The 21,513-nt window shown below is 30.2% G+C and overlaps 1 protein-coding gene across 1 annotated transcript in view; it reads right to left on the bottom strand.

Annotated features, from left to right (window-relative positions):
• Positions 1–20,500, bottom strand: part of MS3_00008630 (uncharacterized protein) — a 69,604-nt gene extending 49,104 nt beyond the window's left edge. The window contains exons 1-2 of the mRNA XM_051216963.1: positions 20,158–20,500; positions 20,066–20,117 (exon numbers count right to left, since the gene is read on the bottom strand). Of these exons, the coding sequence (XP_051065596.1) occupies positions 20,066–20,117; positions 20,158–20,280 (175 nt within the window). The 5' untranslated portion in view covers positions 20,281–20,500. The remainder of the gene's footprint in view (positions 1–20,065; positions 20,118–20,157) is intronic.
• Positions 20,501–21,513: the final 1,013 nt, after the last annotated feature.

Genomic DNA, 21,513 nt, shown 5'->3' with positions numbered 1-21,513 from the left:
GGGATGAAATCAACGACGCTCGTTTTTTTCCAATTGCAACTCATCAGATGAATGTATCTTTATCTCGGCATTGATGTTCTCACTGATTGAAGCATGCATATGTATTTGACCATCCACTTTCAATAAAGTGTTTCAATGTAATCCTCATAGGATGAACATATGCTAATAAAGATGAATCAAAATTCTCTCCCTGATATCAACAAAAGGGTTATTTAAACTTTTCCTAATGATCATGTAATCGTATATTGTTGTTTGAATGCTTTCTTCAACCAAATTTAAAAAAAAAACGTATCTAATATGTATAGCAATTTTGTATGTCATACTTCATCATATCACGTGTACCACAGTTAAAATTCTTCCAGATATATCCAATAATAGAAAACGATAACATTTTAAAAGTGTACATTATAAAGAAAACAATTACATGTATTATCTATGGTCACTCTATGATTAATTATATCACTTATAGATAAACTGTTTACAGTTACTCAATAAATGTTTTGAAAAAAAAAACATTTCAAGATTTCAAGGGATTCTTAGAAAACTTTCAATTCGAAAATGTTATTGTCTTTTTTTTCATTTATACAATATTTGATTGTTTGTAAATGCACTTTCTAAATTATATTTGCTTTAATCAGATGATTATAGAAGAATGTTTGTCAATTAACTGGGATATTTTATTCAATTAATTTAGCTTATTTAGCTTATTTCTAAATTCTATTATTAAACTAAATAATCTTGATATAATCATGTATCTATTTTATATTTTACATGATTATTCTATATTGAGAATAACAACAACAACCCATAGGGATTTGAAATTTCTCTAAGTTTTCATAGAATGAGATGGATGACAGAAGCACATGCCATTTTTTTTCATAGTTAACAACAGAATCTAGACTTCAGATATTAATTTTAAAAAAAGCGGCAAACGTGAATATTCTTACCGAAAATTTTGATCTACTTTAATAAAACAATTAGGTTAAAAGAATTTATAATTATAATAAAATATATTAAGATATTTATCTATGACAACATGACAATATCAAAATAATAACTAATTTGATGAAAATTTAAAATGCAATATACATCAGTTACATATTTTTTTGTAAAAAGAAAGAAGAGATAATTGTCAAATCACTAATGAAAGGGAAAAAAAATGAACGCCTGAAATTAGATTTTTTGTTGTTGAGAAAAACAAGTGCATTATTTTCTAAATGCATTTACACTTGTTTTTAAGTCATGTTTTCAACAACAACAACAAAAATGACAACAGAAGAAACTTAATGGAATTCATTAATAAGTTATACTTTTCTTCAATCATTAGTGATTAGTCAACTCAACTATATCCCAGTAAAAACAAGGATTAGAAAAGACATTTTAACACTCACATAAATTCAAATAAAAATACTAAAAAGATATACTTGTGATTTCTTAAAGAGATGGTTATTTAATGCTGATTTTAAAATTATATGTAAACCATTTTCAGTTCTTTATGACGAACATTTAATTGATACTGTGATACCAAATAATTTAAATAAACAAGTGATACAGTGCAAATCACTATGGAAAATTTAAGCTGTAAAATAACTACAGTCGTTACACCATTCAATTTTCATTAGTGAAGTTAACCCAATAACAAGTAGATTGTTTACGTCTAAATAGAAATAAATATCATAAATGATTAACGATGTAGGATTTTTGATTTGTATAATCCATAAAACGTATAACTATTAGATATATGTAAGATGTTTATTAAATTAAGATAATTTGATGTTTAAGTTGAACAAACTATATTGTCATATAAACTAATGACTTTTTTTCATTTACCTCAATAAATAATTATTATTTGATGTATTTTGAATGTATTTTTCCATCACAAACTAATATCATGTAGAGATATTTGAAAAAACTTAGGGTAATTTAACATCTGTCTTGTTCTGATTTCAGACTGTTCTTTTACAACATACACCCACTCTGTCATAATACTGAAAACTATAACAGATTGGTCTTATGATAATCATGGTAGTTTTATATCATAAAAATATGAATAATCTTGACAATTACTAAATAATATTTTTGATTTTACTAAAGAATAATATTATCTGTAGAGCCGAAACATATAAATGTGAAAAGGGAGATTTGCTATTTACTCTAATTGTTCACAATAATGATACATGTCGAACATCTCAATCTAGAAATAAGTCATATAAATAATTATTTATTTTTCCTACCATTTCTTTTTCTACTCAGCAATCTTTTAGATACTCATATTTCGTAATAAATATTTCAGTGGTATTATGATTCCTTACATAATTTACCATAACTTTTGTTTAAATATTAAAATTTAAATAATGATTACTATTATTTTAAACAGTTAAGAATATCAAGTATATTATCATTTAATTTAGTCAGAATATTAGTACAAAACAACACAGATTTGAAATGTTGATCTTTTTCCTTGAGTTACATGTTATCATGAAAGACAAATATTATTATGGTAGTCTAGTTTCATTTCACTCATAATCTCAACTATTAAAATTACTATAATATCCACAAAAAACCCCTCTGATACGAACCAACATATGCTCACTAGTGACTAGGTTCAAGAGGTATTTTTTGAAGTTCTCGTGAGAAGCAGTGACCAGTCGAGTTCAACTAGGTCTGTTGTGCGATAGTAACTCACTGAAGACAATGATGGATGTGTCGCTCAATTTTGTGGATTAGTTGAAGTTAAATATTAACACCGTTGGATGCCGGCCGGCTCAGTGGTCTAGATATCAAGCCTTCGCGCGCGAGACTGATAGGTCCTGGATTCGCATCGCGCGAGGCGTAATCGTAGATGCGCACTGCTGAGGAGTCCCACAATAGGACGAAACGGTCGTCCAGTGCTTCCAGGTTTCCTATAGTAGTCTAGCTTTAATTGACTCATGATTGCAACTATTAAAACAAAATTATTTAAAATAATATTGATGCATTCAGAACTTCTTGTTCATACTGAGTATTAAATGATGTATAACATGTCAAACAATTAAACAATGGCTATTGAATTTGGGAAATTAATTAAACAAAGAATCATACTCAGTTGAGGGGTACTAAATAGAATAAAACAAGAATTCGGGACTTCACTGTTAGACATTATTCAATTCATAATATCTATGGACTGGTTTTGACAAAATGACTAATTGTATCACGTATACAACGTTTTATGGAAGTCTGTAATGTCATTAGAGTGTGAGATCATAAATGAGGACTAATGAGGATCTTCCTTGTTTTATGAAACAGATGTTCAGTAACTCCTCATTTTCAGTGGCTATATAGTTAGGATTAATCCACTTTGTATACTACAAAGCAGAGTATGTATTATTCACTATAGAGTAAACTATATCCTTATAAATATATAAAAATATAACGTTAATAACGTGAAATATCATATGATTCATAATATTATATATGAATAAATAAACATAATATAATAAATATGAAGTAGCATCACAACAAATAGTCAGTCGTATTCAACTTAAAGCCTAAGACAAATGAGCATTTATTTAAAATGCCTTACCAAGACAGTACTACGAAATACAGTTAACAAGGGGTGTATCGACGGAATTAAAATGATACGTTACAGTGATAATTTGAAAGACTAGACGCTGGAAATATGGTAAGAAAAAACCGGAATGGAAAAGTAAACCACTGAATGAACCTCAACGAGGTGTTAGGCACCTACAATCATCGCTCAGACCGAGATTCACTGACTTCACGAATTGATATCACATTGTGGTCCGTCCCTTCCAGCTTTCTTCTAATCTACTTTAACACTGAAATACATCACTTATCAAAGTCTGAGGTTATTACGTACATGTAACACTAATCCTAACCAATTTAGCCGACGAAGTTAGTGAATACACTAGAATAAACAATATCATTTTATTTGAAGCTCAAAAAATCTTTTTAAAATGTCCACTTTTAGATCTGATATAAAATTGAAAATGTTTACAAAAAATGAGGCAAATTTGAAGTTTTTCTGTGGGAAAAACATTTTGAAATTTGTCCAAATTAAGGATGGTTTTCATTGGGGAGCAACAAACATTTGAAAACCCACTAAAAATTGACAATCATTTATATAAGCCTAGAACTACAGTTATGGGCAGATCATGCTAAATAATGGTTATGTTATGTAATTTACTCATTGGACTTAGGGAACATAAATCAAGGGATGCCTATACATAGGCTGAATAGAGACATATCCGTACTGAAAACCAAAGGCACTAGGTACCAAAATAAATGATAGTAGAATTTCATTGATCTTTAACTTTTAATAGTTCGTCAACTGATATCGATCGTCAATGAATACTGCCTATAAATTCGGATATTGTTCGCTGATAGCTTTTGTTATCATTATTAAATTCAAGAGTTGGTACTAATCGTTCAAAATAATTTATAAGATGGATGGATAAGAAGCACTAGTCACAGATTCTCACTAGAACACCAAGAATTCCCTCACGGGTAGAAAAATATATCCACCTCAGTATAATGGAAGATGGTCGCGCGATTTCGTGGGTTGGTTGAGGTTAGACATGATCTCAATCGAAAACAAAAAATGCTTGATCAGACAGGCCTCACACATACTAATCAATCATAAACTCTTGGATTTTTAAAATAAAATTTGCTGACCTAAATGTTTTATTTATTTTTTAAATGTATTTTTTGAAAAGTTATGCACTTATGTAATAACAAATTTGTACGCAATAATACTATAACACAAACCATGAAATAAGAGTTGGGTTAATGAAAGCGATTAAACTGATCTAAGCAATTTCGACAGGCACTGAAGCCTATCAAATACACTAATCATGATAAAATCATGATGATGTTATCCATTATACCGTATACTTATCAGATCATATGAATAAGTCAATACTACACGTTCATAATGACTGAAATATTGTTAATATTACTGGTTATTTAGCCCGAAATATATAAATAAAACAAAGATGATATCTTGGTTAATCAGAACAATTTTGTCGACTATTTTCAGTATATTATTATATAAACTTAGACCACAAGCTTTTTTCTGTGATATTACATGAATAGTAATTTATTATTCAATATCTTTTGTTTAGATCTACTCTCACTCTATGTCACAATTATGGAAACGAAATTTCTCAAAACTGTATCGATTTCATTATCCTCATATTTATATATAACCAGAATAGACAATATCAAAAAAATAAGTATACAGAGCGTAATTCATTAAGTATGATAAAAATATATAAGTCATTCAATTTAAAGTAAGCTGTTTCGACAAATCCTGCTCGTCATATAACCACCATGTCTACAATTCAATATCCTAAGGTATTTTAGGTATCGATCGTTGAAATTTTCGAAAATAGAATGAAAAAGCCGTCTATTGTTTCCTGATTGTCAACAGTTCTCCAGTTAATATCATTTTAAATGGATGGTGGATATCAGTGGTATCCAGGAAGCACGTTTCACTTTATTATGGATTAGTTAGCCCTACCAACCTCTGCTTATAATGCTTGTGACTTAATGGCAACATTGAGGCAATCCGCAAAGGATGCAAATATGTTTTAAAAAGCTGATCAATTGCAGTGTTAAAATTAATAAAATTGAAACAACCAATACAGTTTGGAAATCAACGTTGTAATACGAAGTCAGTGTTTATTATTCAAATAATTAACGCAATATCTGAAGTTAAAACAAATATATTTCACTAGCAAATGTCAAACAGGTAGAAAATGAAAAAAAACTGGTAGTGCATGTTTATTGAAGATAAACTATGTAATCTATTTGACAGATTAAAATTGGCATTTCACGTCATACAGTTAACCTAAACATTTTAATCTTTGCAGTAGATATTTTAATCGTATATATTAATAACTGACAAACCACTGGAATAATTAAGGATCTATTTTAACAATGAAATGCGTTTATGTTTGAAAACGAGGGGAAAGTAATTGTTTGGTTTCATAACGATTATTGAAACATATTCTTTCAAAATCAAATTGTTACTCATTTGCATGTTATAACGGTTGACCGAACCTAATAATAGTAGTGTTCAATGAGAGAGAATCAATTATACTCTGTTACATGTTTTATGTAACATAATTTATCAAACACGAATTGCATTTGTAAAAATTTCAGAAATTGAAATTACAATAGTCCCAACGTTTCTCAAGACAGTTTGATCCCAGCTACTATCTTCCACTGGAGTAATGTTTAAACGGATGTCGAGGTGAAAAATTAACCGAATAATTTTTTTACACCCAAAGAGTTCTTTTCATCATTTATCAGTGATTGTAATGAAAAGTAATTTCTTAATGAAGTTATTAATTAAATCTTCATACTAAGCATTCATTAAATCAAGGATCAGGCAATTACAATAAAATTGACTGTAGTATTTTAAATCCCATCTACCTTCAATCTGCATTAACTAACGTTTGAATATATATATGCCCTAACTAATAACATAACAATACCGATATTCAATATATAAGAAAATAAATTATAAGAGACGATGGTACTGAACAATATCGTAAGTTAACATAAACGACAAACTTATGGAAGTTGACTTTACATTCTATAATTTACAGCATTCTGTTCGTGACAAATCCTTTGCAAAACTACTCATTTAAAACTTTATTTACAATTTAGACTTCATAACAATTGCTTATTTCTTTTTTCAACTAACAGATCATTCGTTTTTTTAATTCTCATATCTGTTAGTACATATGAAAATTTAATTAGAACTAAACCTACTTACTTGTACTTCATTATTAGTAAAGAGGAATAAGATAAATACAAGCTTATCACAAATTCTACAAACATCGTAATATATTGTTTGTTCTAATCTTATTATTGATGTTTAGGACTGCAAGTGATCAGTCTCTTATTGGCATATGTGCATCCTGTGCGGATTATCTCGATATTGCCTTAGGTCATAAGCATTATAAGCAAAGATAGAAGATAGCTTGAAGTGGAATCCAAGATGCGCAATGGAGTTCTAGTCATAGAGTGAAAACCAACTATGAGATGCAGGTACATCCAGCTGACGAGTCACAAATAGGTCGGAATGCGTGTCCTAGATTCCAATGTTAACCACCATCTATCTTTCCTTATAATCATGATTTTTATTTCATTCACATTTACATAGTTCTCAAGAATCTATTCAAAAGAACTCATGACATTAATTCAATCAAATCAGTTAGACTACAAAATACTAGAGGGTAAGAGAAATTCTGGAAAACCGTTATTGGAAACTATATTTTCTCAAACTAATATTGTTACGTTCTTGAGATGAGTTGCTATTTTTTACTAAAAAAAATCTATCAGCGCGAAACTTGACTAAATGAACTATGTTGTAATAATTTTGATTTTATGAGTTTAATGAATAGATCATGTTTATTGTTGTATAAATTAAAATTTTATGAATGTATATTCTATTTTAAATTAATACAATAAAGATTACATTTGTAATTCACTATTTATTTTACATGATTAGCACATTGAATGCAAATATATCAATCAAATACTTCATATCTATTTCGAATGAAACAAAATTATTTCTGGAACAAACTACGCATGTTTTAAAATGTTAATTTGTAAATTGGTTTGATGATATATGACAGTATTATTTTTCTTAGTCTTGTATCCATAGGATTTATGAAAAAAGCTAGTGAACCAATGATTAATTTGGAAGGTATTTTAAATGTTAAAAAAAGTGGTTAGACAAATGAATATTAATGAAGTATAAACAAAGTTTGTATATATTGACTTGAGAATAGTTTGAATAAAATGATAGCTTAAGTTTGTCTCAGAATATAAATTCTGACTGCATTTATCGAATATCATCAGAGACATTTGAACTAGGGTATTGAAACAATTATGGCTAAAAATCCTTTACAAACCAGTTAAGACAAACAAATTGATTAGATAATCGCCTAACTAACTCAGGCACACAGTTTATGGGTTAACATCAGATGAAATAAATGAGTATCTAATCTTATGTCATGAATTTGAATTGTATCAGAAGCTTGATAGGAGTTCTCCAACATGATAGTATGCACGTTAATAGTTTAATTACAAACACAGTTTATATGGAAAGTAAATATCAGACTAAATGATAAAAGGGTTTTGATAAAATATACATATGTCAGTGGGTGGAGAGTTCCTATTTTTCCAGTTGTTGATATTGATGTCTGACTTGAGAAATTTTAGCTTATTTTCCCACATGTATGTTATAGTATGATGAGTAAAATTCAGGCAGCTCTCAAAAATGATCATTGTTTACTTTACCCACAAAATTTCGATTTATATTTTATTAATCTATGCCGATATTTATTCATGTGAAAAAGTTCTTCGTATCTTTAAGACTAAATGTCGTTCTCTTTTTAATCCACAAGAAGCATTAAACTACATCAGGTGTTTTGTTCTCCTCAGTCAGTCATCACTTGTGTAGAATCTAAAAATGTGTTTCGGCTCATTTAGCCAAAACTCATGACACATAAAAATTGTATTTCCATAAAGTCAAGTGAGATTAAGAATGTAATGCTAAGAATGAAACATCTTCCCATTTAAAAGATATAGGAAGAGTGTGTTAGTTTGTCTACTTTTCTACATTTTACAACACTTAACCCCATTTATGATTATGATTATGATTTGAAATATCAAATATCTAATATGCTTACCAAGCCATGTTTTAAGGGAGATTATAATGAAAGATCGACTGGATATCATGTTCATAAAAGCTCCAAGAAGTTAAATTCAGTATAAAAAAGCAGAGGATATAACTTTTATAACTTGTGGCCTGAGTGCCCTGTTAATGTATAACGTAACGATACTGCCAATCACAGAGCAGTGAATTATCGAGCGGACCAATGACGAGTAAAACACGTGCGAGCAGTCTAGACTCCTGATTGGTCCTGCTTTCCGCCTAGTCCAGCCATCTAAGTCCAGAACACCAATCTCAGCCTCTGCAATATGAATCATTTATTTCAAACATACGGGGTTTACATACCAATCAGACAGACCACATCGTACCAATAAAATAGGAAACAACATTCGCACAAGATTTGGACAAATGTGGCTGTGAATGAGGGAGGTAGTGATTAATAGACAAAGAATAATTCAAGAATGGAAAATCGTATAATAATAGTCCATAGGGTAAAATCAAGCTTATGATAAGAGAGACACGAATATGAATAGTTCAGTTAATTAACAATTATAAGATAAAAATATACACATAGAATTGGTCCACAAAAGGATCCCAAAAATTACCACTCATTATTCTTATTGGGACATAACAATAATTATATCACCACCTTCATGACTGATTATAACCATCCGAATCATACATCCGCTCTATGTCCTGAATACGTATCGTATTATTTGTTTTGAAAACAAATACTATCTAAACTTATTCAAATGGTCTACAGAAAACATTGTGTGTTAAACTTTTATTACATTTTGATACATTATATTATAACAATAAGCATAATCTCTTCAATAATCATACTTATTCCATGGATTAATTTATCAGGAATTCTTAATCATTATGAGATGTCATGAGAACACAATGGAATTTCTATTTGATCAGGAGTTATTTATGCATCTACCATATATATTCATAAGTATTAAAAGTACAAAGTGTATTTAAACTTCTTGACTGGTAACAAATCTAAATCACTTGAATTTCTTCATTCAATGTGATTACAAACTGTAGCCAAATGATACATTTATTAATAAAAAGGATCTTACATTTTAAAAAAGAAAAATTAGATATACAATTAATGAATTGAAAATCTATTGTTATATGTTACACACAATATCACTTTAGATTAATTTCAAATAAATAAAATATACTTCATGTATAATATCAATCTCTAGGCCTTATTCTCATGCGAATCTTCTTTTTTTTAAAAGAAGTAAAAAAAACAAACTTTTTCATAAAACTTGAAATATACTATCTTTTTTAAAAGAAAAAAATCACATAATTATTATAACTATTAATAAGTAGATCATTTAGGAGGGGTTCCTATATGAACTATTAATTCAGTAAATAAATATTTTTAAAAAAAACAATAAACAATTTCAATAGTTGAAGTCATGACTCAATTGAAGCTAGACCACCATGGAAAACCTGGAAGCATTGGACAGCCATTTCGTCTTAGTATGGGACAATAAACAATTATTAAATTTTGTTAAAGTACTAATTGCGTGGGAAAATGTGAACACGAATAACTAAGATGACGTAATAAAAAGATTATGATACTAGATTGCGTAATACAAATAGTAACAATAGATCGACACTATGGATATAATAAGATGATTAAAATGTTTTTTTTTGTTACAATCATTAAAGGTCTTTAAAGGTCATAGCGATTTAAAATAAATAAGGTGATATGATGAGTATTTATAGAATGTTGTCTTGACATTTAATTGACTTAAATCTTTTTAAGTAATAAATAAATAGATAATTAATAAAAATGTTTCTTTTCATTTTGGTTAAAAGTCAGTATATAGAAAATAATAATAATAATGTTGTAGAAAATGAACATATACCTGTTATTGAGTAGGATCTTATTTTTTTCTCTACATTTGATGGACAAATTATCAATTCTTAAAACGAATGAGTAGAATACTATTCAATATAATATGTTTAAATGATTTCAGCTGGTCAAATAATTTCAGATCAAAAACAGAATTGTAGTTATTTATCTAATAGAACAGCATGTTTATATACAAAATATTAATAATAAAAATAAGAGTAATTATATGTTCTGGTCAATTGTTAAGGTTAAAATTTATCAATCATTCACAATTTAGTCATATAAAAATTTACATTTCATAGAAACGTTAAACAGTTGTGAAATCCTAGTTACAAATTTAGAAGTCAAAGGAATGCGGTTGCCTACATTTTTGCCTACAGTTAATTTAAAAAAGAAACAGCATAACTCATTGTATCCTAGTAGAGGAAATAGATAACTAGGTCTTCATGCCTTACAGTGATTCTACAAAAAATATTTGTTCGTGATAAGAATGATTTTCATTCTTTGTGAAGTTTTATTAAAGTTTGTTAGAACTTGAATGATGCTAAATGTAAACACTACTTATGGATTATCTCTAAGTAGATTAGTGTTATTGGATCGGTGTCACTTAATCATCTTGATTATCCAAATAATCTTATAATCGATAAAGTAAAATACAATACAGAATGATGAGAAATGAAACATCATTAAGGTTTACCGACATACGATAAGTTGATATCTTTTTTGTGAAAACTTGATTATATCAATTTACTTTGTCACAAATAATTGACAAAATACACTAATCGATTACTGAGTGTATGATATTGAGTGTCTCATGTGGTATTGTTAATTTCTGAATGATTATTAAACTTTTGTACAAGTTTATTAGGAGACTATGAAACAATTAAATACTTCGTTCCACTATGTTAGACACAGTAGCTGGTTGAAGGTCTTGATCGTAAGCCTAATGCTGTTTGGAACTTCGGCAGAAGGTATAAGCAACTACTAGAAGACGATGAAGTAATCCTTACAATTATTACTAATAAACATATTTATCGTTAATTATAACATCTTTTTAAACAAACTCAGGTTTACTGTATGGTCAGGCGTACATAAAATAATATAAACAAAATGTCAACATCTCGTATTCTTTGAATATAATTATTGATAATAACAAATCTCAGATTTTACTTCACGGACTGATTTTTATTAAACAACAAGTCGAAACCAGAAAGTGCTAGGTAGCTATTTCATCTTTGTATGATATTCATCAGCAGTGTGAGTTTACGATTCCACTAGGGACCGAAACCAAAACCTCGAGGTTTTGTAACGAGCGCTCAACATTCAGACCAGTGAATCGGAATCCAATGATTTACGATAACAATCTGTCAAGATATCCTCCTAAATAAATTTATACACTACGTTAGTGAAAGGGATGAGATCTATTTTAAGTTCAAGCCGATCACTATATTAATAATGCTCAATCAGACTTAGTACTGTTTTTTATATGTGTAAAATAAAAATTAGATAATAAGAATCATAGACCCTCATCGTTGTATCAATTATTTTCTGTATGGGGTAAAGTAATGTATGTTTTCTTAATTGTGTTTAAAAATCAATGTACAGTCTAAAAATACTCTTCCCCTTTATATACTGATTATTCAGTAATTAAAAAATGAACTATCCACAAAACATCGAATCTACAATAAAATGGAGCCATATCATACAGTAATTTTCTACTGAACAACGAAATAAGCGTAGCACTCATCTTAATATCTACTTATTCCTACAGATGAGAACTCAACTTATGATTAAACAGGAATATAATATAAATATGGCATTCACTGAGTGAGATTTTATCATAATTGTCATCTTGGTATAATGTTTGGCATTAAAAAGAGAATAAATTCCAAAGTTGAGAAACTAGGGGAGAGGGTAAAATGAGATCTGAACCCGTATATTGTATATTAAATTAAATTATTTTAGTACATGGGTAATTACAGTAACTCTCTGAAGACTATCACTAAATATATATATATCAACTGAATTTATTGACAATGTTTTAATTACAGACTAAATAAATTCATATATTAATATCATAATGAATTCGTGAATATACCGCTTAAACAACCATTACTTTTATCAAACTCCATAAACCACATTATTTCTATGTACATATCTTTTATAACAAGCGTTTCTCTTCTGAAATGATTAATCAATTGTTAGATGCTCGAATTACTAAGATGTTGAAATTAAAACACAGTAAGATGAGGCCATATTGTTTTCAAACAGGTTTACTTTAGTACGAAGTTGGAACGTTTGTATCAATATATCATGCTATTTTATTGATTATTATAATTACCAGAGTAAACATTAATACCGCCGTTATTAATGTTATTACTAATACCATTACTATTACGAATAGAACTGAACCTGTCTACTTGTTATGAAGTTTTTAACTAAATACTATTATATCCACAGAAATCAGGACATGGAAAAAATTAACATTAATGAAATTGAATTGACGACATTTCTACTCAGAGTTCATTGCCAATAACACTCCAATAAATAAAAATAAAATACACAACATCCGTCACAACCCACTTCGTTCAACACAACTTCAATCATTTCATATCAAATGAAGTTCAGAGTTCCTTAATACTTCATCAGTTGTTAAGTAATGTCGTGAATACAAATTGATTTGAAAAACACCTGAAAACACAAAACAAATTCAGTATGTAGCTTAATCTGCATTACTGTCTCTCATTATTTGATTGACCTAAAATATTTTCAGTTGCAAAGTCTCTTTAGATATCATAATAAATATGTGTAGGTGTGCAATTCTAGATACCTGGTTCAAAAATCGATTGTGTGAGATGTATTTTCATGCATTTAGTTTAAGACATCGTTCATTGATTCACTGAAATCATCAGTAGAACGGGTTTTTACAACATTTTGAAATCATGACTTCTCAGACTCAAAATTTCACTTATAAATCATAATATTTGATCATTTTCTGAGTCGGTTAATAGATACATCGATATACCGACTTGTGCAATTATTGTCAGAATGAATTAAGATATCTGTTTCTACGTTGGTGTTTTAATTTCAAGTATTTTGAAAACAAACCTATTTTTCACAATCATCTAACCTCACATTTAGTTGTTTGTTAGTAATTTCAAACAGCTTTAACCTGTAATGAAAGAAAATCTGAATATTTTGGTTCCGTTTTGATTTGGTCTACATCAGGTGTGTTCAATTTATTTTTTAAACAATAATTGTTATTTTGATAAAATCTGCAGTGATATTTGGCTGAATAAATCGTGTGTGTGTGATTTCTGTTATTTTAATGATTGAGGTCAGATAATTGAGTGAATCATACAAGAAATATAATTATTATTGACTTATTTTGTTTATCTTCTACCTGATTGGAGTATTATGCAAAAGTGGTTATAGTTTTTAATGGTAAAGACAAAAATACAACTATCTTTTCTGAGTTTGCATCTGTCTATCTGTGGATATTAATGACATAGCTAGGGCTCAAACCTAGCATCTCTGGATCTCATGTCAAACAATATACGGATGAGCCGTTGAGTTAGAATCAAATATTTTATAATTACCAAGCCAGAAAGGGGCAAGAAGTACAATTCTGTTAAAACTGATATGACAATAAAACTGTGCTTTATTCTGAAATAATCAAGAATGTTCTTCTGTTTTGTGAATGATTTTTGTTACTTGAAAGCTATATCTTCATCAGTACAAAATGTTTTTAGTGTGTCCATTAATAGCGATTTTAAATTTAACAATTCTCTGTTATACGAACACTTTTTCAAACATGTAACTATAGCTATTAATTTTTAATGACAGACAAATCCTTATTATTTATTATTATTCTAGTTTATCTTAATGATGATTTGATTACTTTATACACGAACACTGACACGAAATAATGTTATTAAAAGTTTTGCATTTAATTCGCTGACACTCAGTTGTTATCATTTTTTAAAGACTGTCAAGTATCAGTTAGACCTATGTACCCCAATCAATAATATATATATATATATCTTCCTCATGATAATAATATCTTTTTGGTACAGTATTGTATTGAAAAGTTAACGTATACAGGTTTTAACCTAACTTAATCAATACTAATTATTTCATTTTACTCGGCTGATATGATTAAACTGAAAAGAAAAAAGTGATGCCGATAATCTCATAATTAGTTCACTCAACTAACTAGTTATCTCATGATATTTATTTTGTTTTATGTAGGAAGATTTTGTCATAGCAAAGCTTATGGGAACCAAAGAAGTATTTTTGCAACACAGAAACAAAATAATTAGAATAGGAAGTTTGTCGGACTTATTCGGTTTTGAATATAATACACATCACAGAGTGACAACTATCAAAGAACAAACTGTAATGTGCATGTTACATCTTAGTTTAGGAGTTCACACTAGTGAGTACCCGCAAACCTTCCAGGAATCAAAGTAAAAAACCTTTGAAGTCAAGTTGTATGTAGTTTGACTACGGATCCAAAGGATTACTACTATAACCTCAGTTATTTTAAAATTCAAGTCATAATCAGTGGTTTTAAGCATCACAGGTGTGTGGCATGTGCCATCAGTGAGAATGCATAACAGCCATTGAGTATAAAGTCACTGGAGACAGCAGGTTGTGTCTTCGGAGTGACCACTTGTACTCGTTGTAAAGAAGTCCCATACCAGAACAAAATAGCTCACCAAAGATTACTAGTTTCCAGTAGCTTCACAGATGATGTAAGTCGATGGTGAAAACACTCTTGTCGGATCTACTCGTCTTAACAGCAATGACCAGGATAAAAGCACTGTGTTTAACAATTTTTTAAAATGAATAATAACGATTCATATATGACTGCCACCAAATCACTAGTATTATGGACTCGTTGGCTTTACTTCACATAATATTAATCAATTTAACCACGTCTTTGATTGTAACATAGAAAATAACTAATATGAGAATACGTTTTTGCACAAACTTATTGATGAGAATGCTTAAATGATTACCAGATACGGCTGACCTGAGAAATTTGTTAATTATGAACGATAATGCTTATATAAGTTTCAATAGCTTCGGTTACTTACAGTATAAATGGGATTCTAGGGGTAATATTTTTTATCCGTTGGCCGCTGAAAAAGTGAAGCAGTGGTTTTCAGTGAACGAACAAAATGCCTCATTTTTAGTCTTACCAAAGTAATGAAATTTATAATTAGCATAATAGGAGATCGGAAGCAGACATGAAAACAGTGAATAACAAATGAAAAGAACTAAAAGGAATGTCCAGGACAGAGTTTGATGGAGAAGGCTGGCGGGCGGCCTATGCTCCACCGCGAGGGATACCAGGCGTAAGTAAGCAAGTAATACAGACCTAAGAGGGTGTTCTGTCAATACAGAAACGGTAGAGCATATGCTTATCTAAAGCGATAGATACATTTCGAAACATTCACTGATTTCAACTTACAATAAATAAAACTTTGCAATGATTAAATAATCCATTAGTATTTCTACGCATTATTACAGTACAGATTATATTCTGACACTAATTGTTAAGTTACATACAGTTTTCTGTTGTGGGTTTTACTTTTGTTCGTCTAGCATTGAGAATGTCTTAGTGAATGAATGTGTCACTGATCAAAATAGGGAGGTTATTAGTCGAAAAGATATATTTATAGAAGTACTGAGTAGTTTAAATAATGCTTAGTCCTTTCAGGTTAAGGCGGCATATTTTATGAAAGAATAAACGGTGAAATCATTTGAACTTCAAGCGATGCTTATACGCTTCATAAATCATCTGATACTTATACTTTAATTTAGAGTTTTTGAAACTATTAAAAACAATAAAATATATTAGAGTAAATGTTCAAGTAATTCAAAACAGTTTATACGTTATGGAGCAGTTAGCTATGGAATGTTTGGGAAGTGTTTCGTAATTTATGTTACATAAGTTGAATTAATTAGTAAATTTATTATTAACGCTTACAATGACAAGTGATTTTAGTACCCTGTTCAAAGTGAAATCTACTAAGCTACAAATTTACAGTCGCAAACACTTGTCCAAATGCAATCGTTTGTGTTTTCTACTTATTTGTGTCTAGGATACTATTTGATCATTTATGGTTCCGTGATATGAACTACTTAAATGCAAGACAATATAAATAATCCCGCTCTTCAACGTTAGATTTAGAAAAAACATGGTTTTACAGTTAATTATATACTTTTTATGAAGGAAGCACCAAGTTTTGTTTTACATAATAACACTATTTCCTAAGTAACACCTAACCGATAAACATATGTGTTTACCAAGATTGTTTATGATTATGCATGTCTAATTGACTTAAATATGTCACCGTTTTTTGCTACCTTGCCTATTTTGTTAGCACACTTTTAGGACATCTAACAACAAAAAGGTTTATATAACCTATCCGTTTTTAAATAATCTCGATTATACTGTATTTTTTAGAGCAATATCAAAAAACTATTAGCGGTAACTATGATAATTTGTACTTTTACTACTATTACATTAAAACACCAAAAGAAAGACTAAACAATTAGCGGAAACAGGTAATAAAATAATACGGTAAGTGGATGTCTAGGATCCGATTATGGATGATGAATGAATTGGTATATGTTATGTGATTATGATGTAAGTATACTATCTGAAATCATTGACTTTTAACTCCAGTTATCTCATCGACTCTCGCTAAGAAATTTACCGTTTCATAAACATTAAACCTTAACGACCGGACAACTCATTGAACGCTGTCACATTTTGTTTGATCTAAGCCTATTTGTTTTATAATATAACTATCTACATTTTGAATAATACTGTGGTGTTGGTAGTCGTTAAAAATGTGTGGAACGTATTTTAACAAGTAAGACGTGGTAAATAAAACATATATCTAAATTTATTGCCCAACTAATAATGAATTCTAACATTTTAAGCACTTATTTGCAAGACGCTATTGATTTTAAACGTGTATCATATCTAGTGACCGTGAAGAAAAAACACACGTACCCTCTTTAACCAATACGTTTGAGGGGTGAAAAAATTTTCTAATATAGTTATAACTCAAATTTAAATGATTTTCAATATTGTAGCTTGCTTAACGAAATTCATATACATGTTCTTATCCATTTAATGTCAAAAACATTTTGATTATGAAATTACGTTGCATAAAAAAAGATTAATTTCAGTTTATGTTTGTCGGTAGATTTGTAAGGGCTTCAAACGCCCAATTAGTCAATAGAAATGAACATGAGATTGTAAGTCCATCAATTTAAAACCATTAGACCATTGACATCAAATTAAATCTCTATGTTTTTTTAAAATCTGGTTTATTTATTGTACTACATGATAACTATTTAATTTAATCCGTCGGTAAGTACCTTACTCCAGTGGTTGTGGTTAGCATATCAAATGATGATTCATAACGGTTTACCAATTACTTTGGTCAGAATTAAATATTGTGGAGAGAATACGTTTACGAACACGTCCATAAATACTGTTTGGTCTATACGAAAATGTCTTTAGTATATCCAAATATGGTTGCTTTTTATGTAAAGACATAAAGTATGTTTTGTAAAGACTGTAAAATAAGTCTAGGATGAAAATGCTATGACTGTAGATAAAACAAAAGATCTAAAAAAATAAGACAAAACCTTTAGAATGCTTTGAAACATTCAAAATATCTAAATGTATTTAGCTGCTCAATAACCACCAAAAGAAGCTTGACTTGAAATAAAGTTCATATCAGTAGCCTGAACGAAACATTCCAGCACCTTGTTCTTCCAACTGGAAATGAACCGTTTTATTAAATGGCATATGACAGACAAATGTCGTAAGACAAACTTTACATTTGAATAGCGCTAGAATCAAAAATTTGCTGGCAGTCATTTCTCCTGAGTCTCCAAAGCCATCAAACATTTCCGACAGTTTCACATGGCGGTAAGATACAGATAAAAAGTGCTAGGTGAACTGATACTACAATGTCCTCAAAAGACTCAGTAAAGTGAACATTCTCTGCTAATGTTTAAAGAACTTTCATGACTAAAAGAATTTTGAAACTAAACAGTAAAAGGCGTTGCAATAAATACTAAAATGTCTTGGTTTCAGTTAGTACATGAAGTTAGACAAACTCATTGCTATCGTGACTATACTTTACAGTATTAAAGAGCAGACAAACACATGGTTAATGATATTTAACTATTCATTTTTTAGACACACAAAAATCAAATTTTTATCATCAATAAACATCAATAAGCAACTGTTTATAGCCATATTAAAGGTTTTGATGCTTTAATTCATTTAATAGGACATACCGTAACTTATTTGTTAGGACATGTCTAGTTATATGTAGTATTCAGTGGAAGAACTTGAGTACTGCACTCAAACAGCGATATCTTGACTAGAATGAAGCAGCGGGATGTCGCCAAGGTTTTAAATAGACGCAGGTATATCGGTTTCCGGAATTTGAAAGCTAACTGAACTATTCTCTTTATTTAGCAGAGTTGTTAGATACAAAGTAATCTAAGCTTTCATATTACTCACTGACAACTTACATGCGTTTTTCTCTTGCCTTTCGGAGCAGACAATGTGCATGGACATCAGCAAAATCACGAGCCCAGAACCAACTAATCATCTCGTCTAATTATCAACAAGCATAAGTCTTCGCCTCAAAGTATGTGTGCAGCTCGTTTTGAAGATGCACTTTTGAGAAAATTACCTCTAAGTTTTGTGAATGCTAAGACTATTACAGTCTACCAGTTTTCTGCCCTTTACAAGCTGAAAACTAAATAAATGGAAGTGTCAGTAAATATTCCCGTTTCTTACGTGTAGAATGCAACCGGCTGTACGCCAGAGTGAAATTTAGCTTGAAAATAATACAGAAATAGATTATCCCTTTAACTGTTCCCTGTAACTTGCAATAGTATTTAGTACCAAAAGTGTATACAAATATCTGGATAAAAACACCCGGGCAAAAATTTAGAAATATTTTCAAATTTTTCTGTATGCACAGAAAAATTAACTGTTCTACTTATCTGCCTGTAGAATTCTGTGGTTCCTCTGCATATGATCCCGCGGTTGCTTCGAATTCCGAATACAATACGTTCAGTTATACTCAATGAGGCGTACCTGCCTTAAGTAAGGCTTTTCTGAGAAGATTTAGTCTGCAATCAAATCTAACTGCTTTAAATAATACTGTTGATGTGCCGATAAATCAATAAAATTTTATTACTGTAAAGAAGGAAGCAATTGAAAAATAATCATTTACCTAATGTTATGTGAAAAATTGTCTCATTTCAAAATGTATATACAAGAATTACAATATGTTTGACCATAAAAAGTCAATTGAGGAATAAAATTGGTATCATAAAACCAGTGGTAGCTTAACATAACTAATAATACTTCTATTTTAGGGGGGATATTCACTTTAATTGAATCAACAGATATGAAGACATAGTGTTTCACTATAACTTACTCGAAAACTGTTCTTCATCCGCAACCCACTTGTTATATCTCTTGATTTGTTCCTGGAAAGATAAAATGCATTATGCTAAAGAATTTTCATACGCTTTTAATGGCAGAAAATAAAGCAAACTTCTCATGTTCTGTAAGTTCCTCTAGTTCGTTAGGTTCCGCATACATTTTCTCCACCATACTCAAAAACTTTTGACGTTTTGACTGTTCCTGCATTTGCGACTCTTAAAAGATTTGTTTGAATAAACACTCAATGTAGCGAAAACAAAATAGATAATCCAAAGTAGCGGTATTATTACAAATAATATGAATTCACTTACTTAAAGTATAACCGTATTACAGTATGTCAAACACAGTAAACTTATGAAAGCGGCAACGTGCTTGCATCTTGGATTGAAACCCTTTTGTTTTAGTATGTTTTGTGTTTTCACTCAAATTTATATATAAATAAAGGCAATTCAGTATCCTTTGACTGGGTCTGGGTGAAATACGTGAGTTTGAGAGTAGGATGTGATGAGATTGTGGTACATAATAGAAAGAACTTATAAAAGTAACTCGGTTACTTGTATCACTGGCTTTCCAGGTTTACTGAAGTGGTTTTGAGAAGAAATGAGTTGTGACTGAAATGGTTTCCCTGAGTCAAAATCTCAGTATCGAAAGGCTCGGAATACTTGTGCCTCGACCCTCCGTAAGTCTAGAAAATTGTACGAAGGAAAACTTGTTAAGGAATCCACAGAATGTCCTAAACGCTTGCATTTCTATATAAACCAAAGGACAAGGAGAAAAGGAAATATTCCTGCTCTATGGGGAGACAGTACTGCTTCATCATTAGTGGAGGACGACTTTGGTAAGGCTCAAGTGTTCTCGAACTACTTTAGCAACGTATATACCATAGAAGCGCCCTTCCCGTCAGCGTATACAGATCCCCTCATACATACACTGGATAGCGTGACCATTAAAGAACTCGATGTCTTTAGTCTGCTAAATAAGCTTGACATAGGTAAATCCACGGGGCCTGATGAATTACATCCTAGGCTACTGAAGGAATTATCTAACTTCGTTGCAAGCCCTTTAAGTACATGCCTTAACTTATCCGTTACGCAGGGTCGTTTACCAAAAGACTGGAAAAACGCCATAGTAAGTCCTGTCTTCAAAACAGGTACGAAACACAAACCTGAGAACTACCGCCCCGTTAGCCTAACTAGTGTGGTTGTTAAAATCTTAGAAAAGATTATTCGGAAGGAGCCGTTTAAGTACCTCAATGAAAACCGGATCCTTTCGGAGAAACAGCACGGTTTCAGAATGGGTTATTCTTGTCTCACTAACTTATTAGTGGCTCGTGAAAGCTGGTGCGCTCTTAAGGACCAAAAGCTACCTGTAGACGTCGCCTTCATTGATTTCAGTAAAGCTTTCGACAAAGTTCCGCACAACCAGCTGTTATATAAGTTA

This window comes from Schistosoma haematobium, chromosome 6, assembly GCF_000699445.3.
Source record: "Schistosoma haematobium chromosome 6, whole genome shotgun sequence".
In the NCBI taxonomy this organism is placed as follows: Eukaryota; Metazoa; Platyhelminthes; class Trematoda; order Strigeidida; family Schistosomatidae; genus Schistosoma; species Schistosoma haematobium.
The sequence above is the reverse complement of the archived record's forward strand: the minus strand, read 5'-3'. Positions and strand labels throughout refer to the sequence as shown.